Source organism: Schistocerca serialis, chromosome 9 (assembly GCF_023864345.2).
Source record: "Schistocerca serialis cubense isolate TAMUIC-IGC-003099 chromosome 9, iqSchSeri2.2, whole genome shotgun sequence".
NCBI classification, from domain to species: domain Eukaryota; kingdom Metazoa; phylum Arthropoda; class Insecta; order Orthoptera; family Acrididae; genus Schistocerca; species Schistocerca serialis.
Genome location: NC_064646.1, coordinates 351,429,669 through 351,447,048, shown reverse-complemented (window position 1 = coordinate 351,447,048; position 17,380 = coordinate 351,429,669). Strand labels below are relative to the sequence as shown.

The 17,380-nt window shown below is 43.6% G+C and overlaps 1 protein-coding gene across 1 annotated transcript in view; it reads right to left on the bottom strand.

The window, feature by feature from the left end:
- LOC126419353 (probable G-protein coupled receptor Mth-like 4) overlaps positions 1 to 17,380 on the bottom strand; it is a 212,834-nt gene that overhangs the window by 145,085 nt on the left and 50,369 nt on the right. Inside the window, exon 2 of the mRNA XM_050086539.1 lies at positions 771 to 957. Within this exon, the coding sequence (XP_049942496.1) occupies positions 771 to 955 (185 nt within the window). The 5' untranslated portion in view covers positions 956 to 957. The remainder of the gene's footprint in view (positions 1 to 770; positions 958 to 17,380) is intronic.

Genomic DNA, 17,380 nt, shown 5'->3' with positions numbered 1-17,380 from the left:
TTTGGAACTGTTCTGGGTTTTTTGGAAATACATGTCCAAATGTTAAGATGGAAAGAAGGAAGTGTATTAAGGGCAAACAACAACTTGGTCATTAAAGATGGAGCATAATCTTTAATTGGGGAAGGGTTCATGTGCTTCTCAACAGAAAGAATCTAGAATTTTCCCCCCAAGCAACATCGGGAAACAATGAAGAAAGTAAATCTGATTATCAAGACAGGTGATAGACCTCAGTCCAGTTCTCTATGTTAGCACTGCACTAGCACACAAAGCGCCGATGTTAAAGAGGCGACAGTATGGGTCAGTCCAAAGAGAACCTCCTTCACAAACATATACACAAGTCTTAACAATATGAGATGGTACTTGCTAAAACTCACTACATTGCCTGTGTCAGCCAGTGGAATGTGTATGTCTCTTGAAGAGAGATAGACACATTGATTGTCTGAAGAAACAGAGTATTGGATCTTAACGCTGTGACTTGTCTGAGTTAACAAGTTGGAAACAGTGTACTAACTCAATTTTAATTGTTTGTTTAAAGCTGTGGGCACTTATACAAGCAATGCATGCTAATGGAGTCGTGATTGACAGCGTTGCTGTAAGTGGGCACGTTCACTTCAGACATAGTTTGTCTGGAGAACAATTTCATGATCTCAGTCTCTGGCATATGCTATGGAACACCATACCATATAACAACAGCTTGGAAGCTCACAGAATTGCTAATTGTTCGCTTATATTTGATATCGTACTTTGTGGCAAAATTGCGTGTTACTTACTCGTAATCGATGCACGAATCAAAGTCGTACGACAGCTGCTGGTGCAGAGGGCAGCACTTGGGAATTTTCACCGGCGAACATCTGGAGAGCGGAACTGCCAAGGACGCCAACATCAACACTGCAACTCCATATTGTGGCCTGCTCTTCAGTCTCGCTACTCCATGGAGTTTTTGATGGGCTCCCATTTCTGGAAAAAGTGTGAAGAAGTTTTCTGAATTTACAAAATGTCGAAAGAGGCACTAATCACAAATGTCTTATATACAATAATGGGCACATATAATCAATATATATTATTATGCTGTCAACAATATAATATAACTGCAAACAATATACGTATGTTTGCAGATGTCTTGGAAAGAGAATTAACATTGTAACACTTTGCAAGCATTACATAACTGTTTGGATATGAAAATGAGAGTCCATTGTGCCTAATGCCAAGTGTAGGCCCAAAAATTAGATGTACCAACGTAAACGGTATTTGCACGTTACCTGGCCGCACATATAGACCTACAAAATCAGTATCAGTTTGATGAAAGTCACAATATACAACTTTTAGCCTACACCTGGTGTAAGGCTCAACACACCTTAAGATTTAATATTTCCGTAGCTAAATTGTTTTATGATGCTTGTCAAGTGTCACAATGTTCTGTCAGGTCTGAAATGTCTGCATAAACACGCCAGCGACACAAATAATTAAATGTCTAGGTCATGACACAATGTTATCCCCCCCCCCCCCCACACACACACACATACACACACACGCACACACACACACATCCGTCAATACTGTGTCCTGAAACTTGAATGTGGACTTTCAAATTTAGTGCCCTAATGCTATTTCCATGCCTAAACTGTTACAAAACCGTTCTGGCTAAAAAAAAAAAAAAAAAAAAAAAAAAAAAAAAAAAAAAAAATTCTATGCTGGTAACTGACACCTTGGTATTGTACGACAGTTACTGTTTACAGCGATTTCTCGATTATAGTTTGTAACGTTCTTCATACTATTTTTGTGTTTTCTCTTATATCTAACACAAAATGCAAAGAAAAAAATGTCCTCAATCCTAAATCTTTACAGGCAATCTGCCTAATTTACATAGTACACTAACAGGAAAATGTGTAGAAAAGCCTTCCAGGAAACAGTGTGAGAAGTGTCAGTGGTGTTTAGAATTTCATATAAGTTGCTTATGTAATGCTTTCTGTGTAATGCATTTCTTGCACACCTTAATGGGTGGCACATTTCACACTTTCATGTGCTTTTATTTATGACCATAATGTCTCCTTTGGGTACAGTGAGACTTTGGTACATTGGTTCTGCAAAATATACAAAATAGATGAGTATATGCAATGGACATGAGTTACAGGTTACACTGATTTCTTAATACTACATACGTGAAAGCAAGTGAACAAGTGACATCATTAAGTACAAGAGATACATCAAATTACAGCACAAGACTGGGCATAAATGAAACATGGCAACATTATAAAGTACAAAGAGTGACTAACCTAACAAAAATGTAATAACAATTCATCAGACAATAGCATAAATGTCAGTAGTAATACTATCTTGCATAGGGTGTGTAATAATGGCAGAGTGGAAGAGCATAGCATCACAAAAACACATTGCATGGTATCAGCAAAGATATAATAGCATCAGAAATAAATTAAGATATATTGAGGCCATATTCCAAAGGACACAAATTCTTATTATGAAAAAAAAAAATGTCTGAATTACCATTTGCAGTGGTCAGACCAACGAAGGGATGTGATACGCTGGACACATTCCAACACAACAAAAAAGGTGTCTCTCTCAGTTGTTGTTTCAATGCACATGCGTATGAAAAAAGAAAAATGTGCAAGGCCTAAACTTACGGTAAGAGAACCGACCTTCAAGATTCTCCCTACCAGGCACGTCACCACCTAATAAAATGCCGAATAATCGAGAAATCGTGAAAAACAAGGTACCAATAGAATTTGTATAAGCATAGTAAACGCATCAGGTAAAAAAGATCTATGTTGTGCCATATTATTATGTACACTCGTGTGTAAATCAAAATAAACATATATGAAAGCTGGCAATATAAATACGCACATCTGTAAAAAAAAAATTGGCAATTAGCATAATTTCTGATAAATAGCAAAAAAAACTTATACAGAGCTGAAAGGCGGAAAAATAAATAGTTGTGCTATGTGATCATCAAATTTCTATCCAGCTACGTGAAATGAATCAAAGCAAAAGTTATTCTATAAAGTGCTTGACGTTGTTGATGTGATGATTGCCTCGTGGTTTTCTCGTGCGTTAAGTTTCAGTATGAACTACATTGGGATGGGGAAGATACGTATCCCAATAGGTCCAGAATATAAAAGTTCAAATTTACTGCAACGATGTTTTCCTCTGTTGGATAGGTAGTGAGTGCGTATCAATACTTCTTGTCCTATGCGGAATTCCTGGAGGTTACTCATCTGTTTTTGTTTATGTTTGCAGCGCTGTGCTGAGCGCTTTATATTGTTACGTGCGATGTCTATAATTTCATGGTGGCGTAATCTTCTTGTTGTAGGAAAAGAAACAATTTCACGAATTCTGTTAGGTGAATCTATGTTTTTCAACACAAGGTATGGCGAAAGCATAGTAGAGTCGTTTGGTATGGAATCGATGACGTCCTGAATATCTGAAATGTGCTTTTCCCAGTCAATATGTTTTCTGTGACAGTAGATACAACTAAGTTTTCCAATCTCTTTCATGATGCACCCTGATGGGTTGGAAGAAACATGGTATCTGTTTGGCTGGTAGGTTCTTTGGCACCCATCTGACACACACGTTCTTGAACAGCAGGGGCTTAGTAAAATTTCATGAAACAAGTAGTGCGAAACCTGCGGAAAATGTTTGCTAATATCCAAAATCGTGGAGTGGCAGTTCTCCATTATATACTGAGGTGAGAATAGTCATGGGACAGCATTATACAGGGTTATTACAAATGATTGAAGCGATTTCACAGCTCTACAATAACTTTATTATTTGGGATATTTTCACAATGCTTTCACAAATGTTCGATGTGTGCCCCTTTAGTGATTCGGCAGACATCAAGCCGATAATCAAGTTCCTCCCACACTCGGCGCAGCATGTCCCCATCAATGAGTTCGAAAGCATCGTTGATGCGAGCTCGCAGTTCTGGCACGTTTCTTGGTAGAGGAGGCTTAAACACTTCACCATTAAGAAAAAATGTTGTTTCATCACTGAAAACAAGTTTCCATGAGCTGTTGCAACCGCGCCGAAAATTCAAAGCGTTTGACTTTGCCATCGGGTGTCAGGGCTTGTAGCAATTGTAAACGGTAAGGCTTCTGCTTTAGCCTTTTCCGTAAGATTTTCCAAACCGTCGGCTGTGGTACGTTTAGCTCCCTGCTTGCTTTATTCGTCGACTGCCGCGGGCTACGCGTGAAACTTGCCCGCACGCGTTCAACCGTTTCTTCGCTCACTGCAGGCCGACCCGTTGATTTCCCCTTACAGAGGCATCCAGAAGCTTTAAACTGCGCATACCATCGCTGAATGGAGTTAGCAGTTGGTGGATCTTTGTTGAACTTCGTCCTGAAGTGTCGTTGCACTGTTATGACTGACTGATGTGAGTGCATTTCAAGCACGACATACGCTTTCTCGGCTCCTGTCGCCATTTTGTCTCACTGCACTCTCGAGCGCTCTGGCGGCAGAAACCTGAAGTGCGGCTTCAGCCGAACAAAACTTTATGAGTTTTTCTACGTATCTGTAGTGTGTCGTGACCATATGTCAATGAATGGAGCTACAGTGAATTTATGAAATCGCTTCAATCATTTGTAATAGCCCTGTACACACATACAGATGGTGTAGTACCGCTTACACGAGATATAAAAGGGCAATGCATCGGCGGAGATATCATTTGTACTCACGTGATTCACTTGGAAAGGTGTTCGACGTGATAGCGGCCGCACGACGCGAATTAACAGACTTCGAAAGAGGAATGGTAGTTGGAGTTAGACGTATGGGACTTTCCTTTTCGGAAATCGTTACGGAATGCAGTATCCCGAAACCCACAGTGCCAAGATCGTGTCGATAATACCAAATTTCAGGCATTATCTCTCACCACGGACAATGCAGTGGCTGATGGTCTTCACTTAACGACCGACAGTAGCGGCTATTGTGTAAAGTCGTCAGTGCTAACAGACAAACACCACTGCATGAAATAACCGCGGAAATCAATTCGAGACGTACGACAAACGTATCCTTTAGGACAATGCGGCGAAATTTGGCGTTAATGGGCTGTGGCAGCAGACGACCAACCCGAGTGCCTTTGCTAGCAGCACGAGATCGCTTGCAGCGCCTCTCCTCGGCTCGTGACCATATCGGTTGAACCCTAGACGAATTGAAAGCCGTGGCCTGGTAAGACGAGTGCCCATTTTAAATGGTAAGATCTGACGGTAGGGTACGAGTGTGGCGCAGATTCCACGGAGCCGTGGACCCACGTTGCCAACAACGCACTGTGCAAGCTGGTGGTGGCTTTGTAATAGTGTGGAATGGAGTGGGTCCTCTGGTGGAAATGGTTATGTTCGGTTACTTGGAGACCGTTTGCAGTCATTCACGGACGTCATGGTCCCAAACAACGTTGAGATTTTTATGGATGACAGTGCGCCGCTTCATCGGGCTGCAATCTTTCGCGATTGATTTGAAGAACATTCTGAAGAATTCGAGCGAGTAATTTGACCACCCAGATCGTCCGACATAGATCCCATCGAATTTTAATGGGACATAAGCAGTTCGTGCACAAAATCTTGAGCTGGCAACGCTTTCGGAGTTATGGACGACTATAGAGGCAGCTTGGCTGAATAATTCTGCCGGGAACTTCCAACGAACTGTTGAGTCCATACAATGTCGAGTTGCTGCACTATGCTGGGCAAAAGGTGGTGCGACACGATATTAGGAGGTGTTCCATGACTTTAGTGACCTAAGTGTACGCTGTCGCACCAGCTCCACAAGATCGTCACGTATGAGGGACCATTGGCCACGGTCATCTTTGATATGGACTCTTTGACGAACTTCAGAAAGTATCCCAGATCAGAGACGCGTCATTTATTTGCAGATGACCTTCGGACTGCTCAAATTTCACAGCTGTCGATGAATTCAGATCGGCATTGTGTTTTGTCCATTAAGAGTGTCTCAGATTGGAACTCATAGGCGGCTCCCATTTTCAGCCACTGTCACAGCACCTCTGCCAACAGACAAAACTTGTTCGGTCATCGTAAGATCGTTTCGTCATAGCTCTGTCGGGCATACACTACATTTTTGGCTAAGTATATTTATTTTAAAAAAGAAATAAGGAAACTTACTTTGTGAAAGAATCACATATTCGTTCGTGATCATGTAGCAATGAAATTATTCCCCCAATAGCGTCTCTAAAGACCACATTATCAATGTGTCGTTGAAGTCTAACCTTATCGTAACAAACTTTGGGGATGTGCGTTAAAGATGACAACATTCGTAGCCAAACATCATGGATTGTCGACGTTATCTATTTGACTGTAAATGATGTAGTATCAACTACACTATCTGATCAAAAATAACCTGACATCAATCAGTGGACAGTAGTGTGGAGTGTGTCCATCTTTCACGTTTATGACAGCTTGAAATCTGCTGAGCACGCTTTCCATGAGGTATCTAATCTCTGTAGAGGAATGACAACTCATTCTTCCTCAAGAGCCGAAACCAAAGAAGGTAGTGTTGTTGGACGCTTGGGTTTAGAGCAAAGTCCACGTTCTAACTCAATCCAAAGGTGTACCATAGATTCAGGTCGGGATTCTGGAGAGGCCAGTATATTTCAGGAATGTTGTTGTCCACAAACTATTGCTTCACCATTGCTGCTTTATGCCAAGACGCATTGTCATGGTGATAGAACCATTCATCATCTCCTCTATCGCACGCTATAGATAACGATATACAGGGTGTCCGAAAAGTCTTTCCCTGATTACATAAAGTGATAACTCAGGCTAGAAGTAAGATACAAATATGAAACTTGTGTCGAATCGTTTACAACTATCAAAGTTTTTTTCTGTTTTAGGTTCGCAGTACGTAAGTAGTGGATGAGGTGCAGTGCCCAAGAAGCCATGTTAACCAATCAGGAGAAGGCACAGTGTGTCCTGTTGCACCATGAGACACGATCACCAACCACAGTGCAGAGACAGTTCCAGACAACATTTGGAAGGAATCCACCTGATGTCAAGAGCATTAAAGCCTGGTATGAGAAGTTCAAGAACACAGGATCGGTCGCTGATCTTCCGAGGTCTGGTCGACCAAGAACCTCAGCAGACAGGGTGGAAGCTGTAAGGCAGTCTTTTCTGTGAAGTCCGAAGAAATCGGTGCGCAGGGCCTCACGTGAATTACAGATGCCAAAAAGCTGTCTCCATGACATTTTTTACAAACGTTTATTGTTTCGTGCATACAAAGTGCAAATCGTTCAGGCCTTGTTGCCCAATAACTGTACACGTCGATATGACTTTGCAGTCGAAATGCTATCACGTATTGAGGACGATGATGGTTATGTCAGACGAATTGCCTTTTCCGACGAAGCGACCTTTTTTGTCAGTGGAGTAGTGAATCGCCATAATGTGCGCATTTGGGGTTCACAACCCCCTGGCGAGCTCATGGAGTGCACCAGAGGCAGTCCAAAGGTGAATGTTTGGTGCACGCTATTGCACGATCGAATTATCGGACCATTATTCTTCGCTGAGGCAACCGTCACATCTGCGGTGTATCTGGACATGTTGCAACTGTATGCTGTTCCTCAGCTGCTTCTGTATCAACCCGTTGTCTTGTTTCAGCAAGACGGTGCACCGCCCCATTGGGGTTTGGACGTCCGTGCCTATCTCGATATGACCTTTCCAGGGCGATGGATTGGTCGTGATGGGCCAACAGTTTAGCCTCCACGCTCTCCTAACATAACCCCATTAGACTTATTTTTGTGGGATTATGTCAAGGACGAGGTCTCCCGAACTCGTGTACCAGATCTTGAAACCCTGCGGCAACGGATAACCACAGTCGTTGAATCTATCCCTCCAGTGATGTTGGCTAATGTGTGGACGGAAATTGAATATCGCCTAGATGTGCTACGTGCTACCAAGGGTGCCCATGTGGAAGTTTACTGATGTGTGAAAAAGGCTTCTATAATTTGTAAACAATTAGACACCAGTTTCATATTTGTATCTTACTTCTAGCCTGAGTTATCAATTTATGTAATCAGGGAAAGACTTTTCGTACACCCTGTATAATTTGTTCATATCCTTCCGCGCTTAGAGTCTCCTTAAGCAAAATATGAGGACTACATCGTAACCAGTTGGAGCACCCCGCCGGCCGGTGTGACCGAGTGGTTCTAGGAGCTTCAGTCGGGAACCGCGCGACCGCTATGGTCGCAGGTTCGAATCCTGCCTCGGGCATGGATGTGTGTGATGACCTTAGGTTAGTTAGGCTTAAGTAGTTCTCAGTTCTAGGGGACTGATGACCTCAGATGTTAAGTCCCATAGTGCGCACCATTTGAACCATTTGAAACACCCCCATCCGCCCATCTGCATTTCCGTTGGCACTGCACATGATGGGATGTAATGTTCTCCAAGAATTCGCAAATCCAAACCCTTCCATTGGATTGTCACAGTGTATAGCGTTATTCGTTTCCAGTCATCCACTGTGCAGTAGGATTCGTCTTTGCACCATCTCAAGCATCACTTAGCGTTGACTACAAAAACGTTCGTTTATGAGGAGCTGTTTGACCATAGTAGCTCATTCTTTTTAACTCCCGCCGGACGGTCATTGTGCTAGTCTAACTGCTGGCTGTACTTTGTTCTCGTGGGATTTCTTCCGCTGATTTCACACAGTTTCTTACAACCACCCTCCGCAGTTCTCGACGGTCCCCGTCCGTCCGATTCCTTTTGCACTGGCTTATGTGCCTCTCACGACATCTAGTGGTCAGGTCCGCATTACACTGTGGTGTCCGGATACTTTGGATCAGACAGCATATATGGGAGATGACAGACAATTGTTTGATACTTCCACGCACATAGTGGGAGCTTAAAAACATTGATGAGAGTGTAGCTGTGGTTTGGCACGTTCTCTGTGCTGTTCAATTTTATTTGAAATTTTTGGGATTTGAGGTCCACCAGTTACGCAAAACACCGTTTTTCTCAGTACCCAAACATGCTTCGGCACCACTGTGCCACCATCAGTGGGTTTTCGTTTTTATTTTTTCTGCAATGTGAACATTTTTGTTACTTGATTATAAAATTATGTGCATTTTTAGTTCAAACAACAGATCGTTTCTTTTTGTAAATACCTTTACATTTGGTGAGGATGAATATTCAGGACCACTTTTGTGTTAATTATTAAAGGTAGCTTGTCATCTGCAACCAAACGATGTTGATGAAATAGATTAGGTACCTTGTCATCTGCAACCAAACGATGTTGATGAAATAGTTTTTTTTTTTTTTTTTTTTTTTTTAGCTGCGAATTAACCTATCTTCTAGAGTGTGTAGAGTGTGGTTTAGTTTTTCGCAATGTTTTCGCGCCTATTTTCGTATTTACGTACGTTTTCGTGTGGCAAGCACTTCCATTCTCCGCATCATGCTAAGATGTTTTGATGCATACGTAGCTATAACAAGTATTTTCCACAAATAACGCAGTAAAACGCTTTTCACTACACCAGAACGTAGTGTGATTGTGGTTTGTTGTGTGTCCCAGCCCAGTCAGTGTTCATTTGTTCACCAGAGAGTTCGGCGCCAAATTTGAATTTTATTTGCACTTTATCTTTGTGTGTGTGTGCGCGTGTGTGTGTGTGTGTGTGTGTGTGTGTGTGTGTGTGTGTGTGTGTGTGTGTGTGTGCGTGCGTGTCTGTGTGTGTGTTTTCTGTGTGTTTCTTAGCTGCGTATGTTGTCTTTTATATGACATTCCTATTTGTGTGTAAATGGTGCGTCTTTGCAGATTTTAGTGTATTTTTCGTGTGTGTGTGTGTGTATGTGTGTGTGTGTGTGTGTGTGTGTGTACATGCGTGCGTGCGTGTGCTTGTGTGTAGACTTTGTTTATTTGAAATATTGTATATACGATTTCTGTATAGCAACTTCACTGCACTTGACTGAAAATTACCTGCAAAAATAAGTGGAAATGGAGTAAAACATGAAAGTAACGTGACGGATAACAGGGAATGAAATACGTGTGACTGTGACCTCCGCAGGTCTGTTAAACATAACGCCGCATCAGCTTCAGCTGTGCCATAGCGAACAGCCAGTCCCAAGGCAAACGACATTGCCAACGGGTTCAGCTCCGTGATGTCACTCCCATTAGCTTTCGTCACGCGTTATGACGGAACGGTCGTGTACGCATAACGCACTCTGCAGCAGTGGAGACTTCTCTCAGTCTCCCGAGTACCATACAACTCTCCAAGAATTCTCATTTGACTTCATTGGTGCGAACTTCTTTGATCGTTCAGCGATCTGTGTATCATTCTTCGCTCGTAATATATGTCAAGTATTTATTCTAAGCGTTATTTGCAGGTTCAATCCCGCGCCCGGCCATCCTGATTTAGGTGTTCCGTGATTTCCCTAAATCGCTCCAGGTAAATGCCGGGATGGTTCCTTTGAAAGGGCACGGCCGACCTCCTTCCCCGTCCACCCCTAAACCGACGAGACCGATGACCTCGCAGTTTGGTCTCTTCCCCCAAAAAAACAACCAACCTTATTTGCAGGCAATAATATCCATTACCTGATATTAATATTAAATACCCTGTATAATGCTTCACAAGCCATGGACCCAGCCATAGTGGTCAGAGTTGCGTGTTTCAACGATAAAGGTAGCTATGCCGTTGCGTTGGTGAAACCACATCGGAGAGCTATCTGTGGAGAGCCGAAATTAATCGGTTACTGAAGAGGGGCAGCAGCATATTAAGTTGTTGCAGGGGCAAAACTCTGGGTTATTGTTATTGGTTGATCTGCCCGTGTAATATCAGCCAACACGGCATTGCAATATTTGTACTGCGAACCGCTGAGATCAAGGGGAATCCAGTACCGTTATACACTGACAGAAAAAAACCGCAGCACCAAAGAGTAGTTAATGCAGAGTAATGAAATTTCGGGAATACGTTTGTCTAGATGAGAGATTTAAGTGATTAATATTGCAATATCACAGGTTAACGTAAGCGGGATAAGCCACAACAAAATGTGAAATGATGGTACGCTAGTAACCGGTGTAACCGCCAGAATGTTGAATAAGCACACAAACGTTCATGTACTGTGTCCTACAGGAGCCGGATGTCAGTTTGTGGAATGGAATTCCATGCCTGGTGCACTTGTTCGGTCGATACAGGGACGGGACGCAGCTTGTGGATGGCGTTGTAGTTATCGTCCGATAATCTCACACATGTGCTCGACTGGACACAGATCTTGTGATCGAGAAGGCCAAGGCCACATGTCGACAGTCTCGCCGACAGCGGTATGTTGGCGAGCATTACAAACACCCCTTGGTATGCTGTTCATGAAATGCGGTGCAACAGGCCAAATCACCAGACTGACGTACAAATATGCAGGCAGGGTGCGTGGGATAACCACGAGTGTACTCTTGCTGTCATACGAAATAGCACCTCAGACCGTAACTGCAGGTATACATCCAGTGTAAATGTTAATTAATTGAAACCCTCAGCTGCTGACTGGTGTTGTTGATATAACTCGATGGGGACAGCTGGAAGTGTGTGCCCCGACCAGGACTCGAATCGGGGATCTCCTGCTTACATGGCAGACGCTCTTTCCATCTGAGCCACGGAGAACACAGATGAACAGCGCGACTGCAGGGTCTTATCTCTTGCACGCTTCCTGTGAGACCCACATTCCCAACTGTCCACAATCCACATACGTAATGTACCTAATAGATTTTTGCCCATCCATTCATTACTCGCGCCCACTAAGGTGACGATGCCCGTAAGTTCAAGCTACCTGTGCGCATTCGCACAGACAAAGGTCAATGGTCGGGTAGCCTTTAACTATATATGAAGATAGTAACTGTTCCATAAAGAACAGATACTGCCGTATAAGCGGGAGATCGCGGCTTTGAGTCCCGGTCGGGGCACACATTTTCAGCTGTCCCCATCAAGGTATATCAACAACACCTGTCGGCAGCTGAGGGTTTAAATTAATTATCATTTATTCTAGAGAATTTGCACGGTCGTCAATGGTATCTGTTCCTTCGCGAACACTTACTATCTTTATATATACATCCAGTGTGTCTAGCACGCAGATAGATTGATTGCAGGCCCTCAACTACCCTCCTTCTAAGCTGCACACGGCTATCACTGGCACCGAAGCAGAACGAGATTTCATCAGAAAACACATCAGACCTCCACTCTGTCTCACTTGACACCGTTGAAAAGCGCAAATGGCGGTTGTTTGGGGACAGTGGAATGTACACAATAGGGCGTCTGGCTCGGAGCCGTCCTTGAAGTAACCGATTTGTTCAAATGGTTCAAATGGCTCCGAGCACTATGGGACTTAACTTCTGTGGTCATCAGTCCCCTAGAACTTAGAACTACTTAAACCTAACTAACCTAAGGACATCACACACATCCATGCCCGAGGCAGGATTCGAACCTGCGACCGTAGCAGTCCCGCGGTTCCGGACTGCGCGCCTAGAACCACTAGACCACCGCGGCCGGCTAACCGATTTGTAACAGATCGTTGTGTTACGGTGGTGCCAACTGCTGCTCAGGTTGCTGTTGCAGTGCGATGCGCCAGAGCCGTACGCCGAACACGATTATCTTCCCTCTCGGTAATGCCAAGTGGCCATCTCGAGTCCGGTCTTCTTGCGACCGTACATTCTCGTGACCACTGCTGCTACCAATCGTGTACAGTGGCTACATTCCTGCCAAATCTTTCTGCAGTATCGCAGAAGGAACATCGAGTTTTTCGTAGGCCTGTTATACTACCTCGCTAAAAGACAGTGAGCAGTTGATAATGGCCCCTTTGACGCCTTAAAGGCGTTATTGACTATTATCATCAACTTAGCAAGTCCAGCCTCCAAGGTAATTGACGCTCATGACGGTTACGCGGTCTATTTATAGCAAATCTTATTTGCATCCTTATAATGGTACTACTAGCGGCACTCTTGTGCAGCTGATCCGAAATCTGAATAAACACCATCTTTCAGATGTAGAAACACACTTACCAACTGTCGTTTATGTCGCACAATTCCTTCTTGGTGCAGCGATTTTTTTCCCGTCAGTGTGTTTCCTGCAGACATGCACCTCTACTGTATAACAGTATAGTCGAATTAAATCAGGCGATCCCGGCACTCTTGTGCAGCTGATCCGAAATCTGAATAAACACCATCTTTCAGATGTAGAAACACACTTACCAACTGTCGTTTATGTCACACAATTCCTTCTTGGTGCAGCGATTTTTTTCCGTCAGTGTGTTTCCTGCAGACATGCACCTCTACTGTATAACAGTATAGTCGAATTAAATCAGGCGATCCTGAGGCGAGAACATCAAGAAATGTGATACTAAAAGTAACGGATAAGAGTTAATAATGAGCGTATGGCATTGGTGGCCGGGCGACCCCTCGAGGAACGGTCCGGCCGCCGCTCCACAAGTTCTTTAACGCCACTACGGCGACTTGCGAGTGAATGAGGACGAAATGATGATGAAAGACTCCGCCGGGAATCGAACCTAGGACTCCATGCGCGGGAAGCGAGAACGCTACCGCAAGACCACGAGCCGTGGACGGATAAGAGTTGATATTCGGGCAGCAAAATATCTTACGATATAAACTGAAAATAACAATAAAAGCGTTTCATAAGTAAGATTAGATGTTGAGTAGTGTTTCTTGGAAGTGTTTATCTGGAGGGTAGCCTTATAAGTCAGTGAAGTGTGAATGACAAAAAAATGGCTCTGAACACTATGGGACTTAACATCTATGGTCATCAGTCCCCTAGAACTTAGAACTACTTAAACCTAACTAACCTAAGGACGTCACACAACACCCAGCCATCACGAGGCAGAGAAAATCCCTGACCCCGCCGGGAATCGAACCCGGGAACCCGGGCGTGGGAAGCGAGAACGCTACCGCTGAATGACAAACTGCACAGAGCTGTTGACAAGTGATGCGATAGAATAGTGCTGGAGTTAGATGGGTGAACTAACACTGAATCGAAAAAGGAGAAAATAAATTAATGTCACATGTGGAATAAAAGAAGGGATCAGTTGCTGGGACATATCCTGACACACAGGAAATCATCAAATAGGTGGTAGAGGAAAGTATAAGGGGAAAAAATTGTAGATGGAGACGAAGGTTTGACTACAGTAAGCAGATTCCAATGGATGTGGATAGTAGTAGCGGCGCAGATATGAAGATAGTTGCATGCCAATGGAATACTAAACGAATCATGCCACAAATTTTACATAACAGTAACACCCCTATAATTGTGAACGGTTTAAATACGATCTGGATAGATTTGGGAAGGTGGATTTGCTGCATTGTGAGAGCGAAGAGTAAGAGGACATTAACCACACTGTGTTCGCAAGCCAACAACAAAAGTTTGCAACTGATATCCTGCTTCAACAGCTGCTGAATTAGAAATGCACGCTACGCGTCACAGCATCAAAATGCCTCTGTCTACTGCCAAAGTCATGATCTACAAACTACCACCGAACATCCTTATTGCAGAGAGAGGGCAGATGAGACACGACCGGCACAGTCAAGTATTAAAAATAGGAGGAGGAGGAGGAAATTAGTGTTTAACGTCCCGTCGACAACGAGGTCATTAGAGACGGAGCACAAGCTCGGATTAGGGAAGGATAGGGAAGGAAATCGGCCGTGCCCTTTCAAAGGAACCATCCCGGCATTTGCCTGAAGTGATGTAGGGAAATCGCGGAAAACCTAAATCAGGATGGCCGGACGTGGAATTGAAGCGTCGTCCTCCCGAATGCGAGTCCAGTGTGCTAACCACTGCGCCACCTCGCTCGGTATTAAAAAATAGAATCTGTGTTGACTTACACATAGGAAGTGCTGCATTAAGAACTGTAATGCGATAGTGCGTGTCGAGTATGCATATGTACGAGTTCATGCTGAAAAGTAATACCTCCGAATTTTTTATGAGCAAATTCTTATACCATTTAAATAAAACCAACTCTACTAACACTTTACATCTTTTTTCTACATATTTATTTCTCAAGATAGTCACTCTGGTGAGGAAAACATTTCTTCCAAGAGAGACCAGACTGTTCATACCGGAACTCTACAGTGTTTGACTTGGTTGACGGAGCCACAACCTCACCTCTACTTGCACCGTTACATCACTACCAAAGTGAACACCAACAACACAACGTTGCAGGTTACTGACGTCGATACAATCATACCCGTACACAACTTACATTCTTCTATGGATTTCCATTGCAGGCGGTTAGAAACTCGATTACAGGACGCTGTTTACCGCGCACCGACATAGTTACGCCTCACACCACCATGTTACACGCTACACTTTGAAGCCCTCACGACAGAGGGTTGTAACTTGTCAGCGAAGCAGGGAAGCCGACCGAGTAATGTGAATGACTTATAATACCTCAGCCGGTATAGAAAACAGAATAAAAAATACGGAGGTATTACTTTTCAGCACGACCTTGTATATGACAAAGAGAACGATCACAAAGTGATAATTTTATAAGTATATGTTGTAAGCAATACCGGTAAATTTAACTCGCATACTGTGCGACATGGTTGTATCATTGTCACATCAATGCCAAATAGCAAAGAATCTTTAAAATTTCTTCTATGACGGCAACTAAGTGGAATATGAAGAATCTCTATTTTTTTGTCAGAGTAATTTCGAAACTAAATCGATAATGATTCGAAATTTTTTTTTTGGCTGCGCGGGAGTAGCCGAGCGGTCTCAGACGCTGCAGTCATGGACTGTGTGGCTGGTCCCAGCGGAGGTTCGAGTCCTCCCTCGGACATGGGTGTGTGTGTTTGTCCTTAGGATAATTTAGGTTAAGTAGTGTGTAAACTTAGGGACTGATGACCTTAGCAGTTAAGTGTCATAAGATTTCACACATATTTGAACATTTTTTTTCGCAATTTTTATAATTTGATCACAACACTAGAATTAAAAACGGTTTTATTCTACCACACAGAACAAGATGGTGATGTATGGAAAAATTAAAGGTTTAAAATTTCATTCTTCCAGAGCTCGATGACTCTATCAAAACATTCTTCGGGCAAAATACTGGCATTTCATCTTGTGCTCCGGAAATTTCGGTTGAGTCTTGTTACTGGTCAAAATGGACCATTAGGACTGATCATAGCAGCATATAGACTGAAGCGCCAAAGAAACTGATATAGGAATGCGTATTCAAATACAGAGATATATAAACAGGCAGAATATGGCCTGCGATCGGCAGCGCCTATGTAAGACGACAAGTGTCTGGCGCAGTTCTTAGATCGGTTTCTACTGCTAAAATGGCAAGTTATCAAGATTTAAGTGAATTTGAAAGTGGCGTTGTAGTAGGCGCACGAGAGGTGGGACACAGTGTCTGCGAGGTAGCGCCGAAGTGGGGATTTTCCCGTACGACCATTTCGCGAGTGTACCGTGAATATCCGGTAAAACATCAAATCTCCGATATCGCTGAGGCTGGAAGAAGATCCTGCAAGGACTGGATCAACGACGACTGAAGAGAATCGTTCAACGTGACAAAAATGCAACTCTTCCGAAAATTGCTGCAGATTTCAGTGCTGGGCCATCAATTAATGTCAGCGTGCGAACCATTCAACGAAACATCATCGATATGTGCTTTCGGAGCCGCAGGCCCACTCACGTACCCTTGATGACTGCACGACACAAAGCTTTAAACCTCGCCTGGGCCTGTCAACATCGACATTGGACTGTTGATGACTGGAAACATGTTGCTTAGTCGAATGAGTCTCGTTTCAGACTGTATCGAGCTAATGGACGTGTACGGGTATGAAGACAACCACATGAATCCATGGACTCTGCATGTCAGCAGGGGACTGTTCAAGCTGGTGGAGGTTCTGTAATGGTGTGGGGCGTGTACAGTTGGAGTGATATAGGACCCCTGATACATCTACACACGACTCTGACAAGTCACACGTACGTAAGTATCCTGTCTGATCACCACCATCCATTCATGTCCATTGTGCATTCCGACGGACTTGGGCAATTCCAACAGGACAATACGATACCCCACACGTCCAGAATTGCTACCGAGTGGCTCCAGGAACACTCTTCTAAGTTTAAATACTTCCGCTGGCCACCAAACTCCCCAGACACGAACCTTATTGAGCACATCTGGGGTACCTTGCAACGTGCTGTTCAGAAGAGATCTCCACCTCCTCGTACTCTTTCGGATTTATGGACAGCCCTGCAGGATTCATGGTGTCGATTCCCTTCAGCACTACTACAGACATTAGTCAAGTACATGCCACGACGTGTTGATGCACTTCTGCGTGCTCGCGGGGGCCCTACACGATATTAGGCAGGTGTAACATTTTCTTTGGCTCTTCAATTTATTTTTATGTGTGCAGTATAATAGTAACGGGCGGAAAAAACATAGAG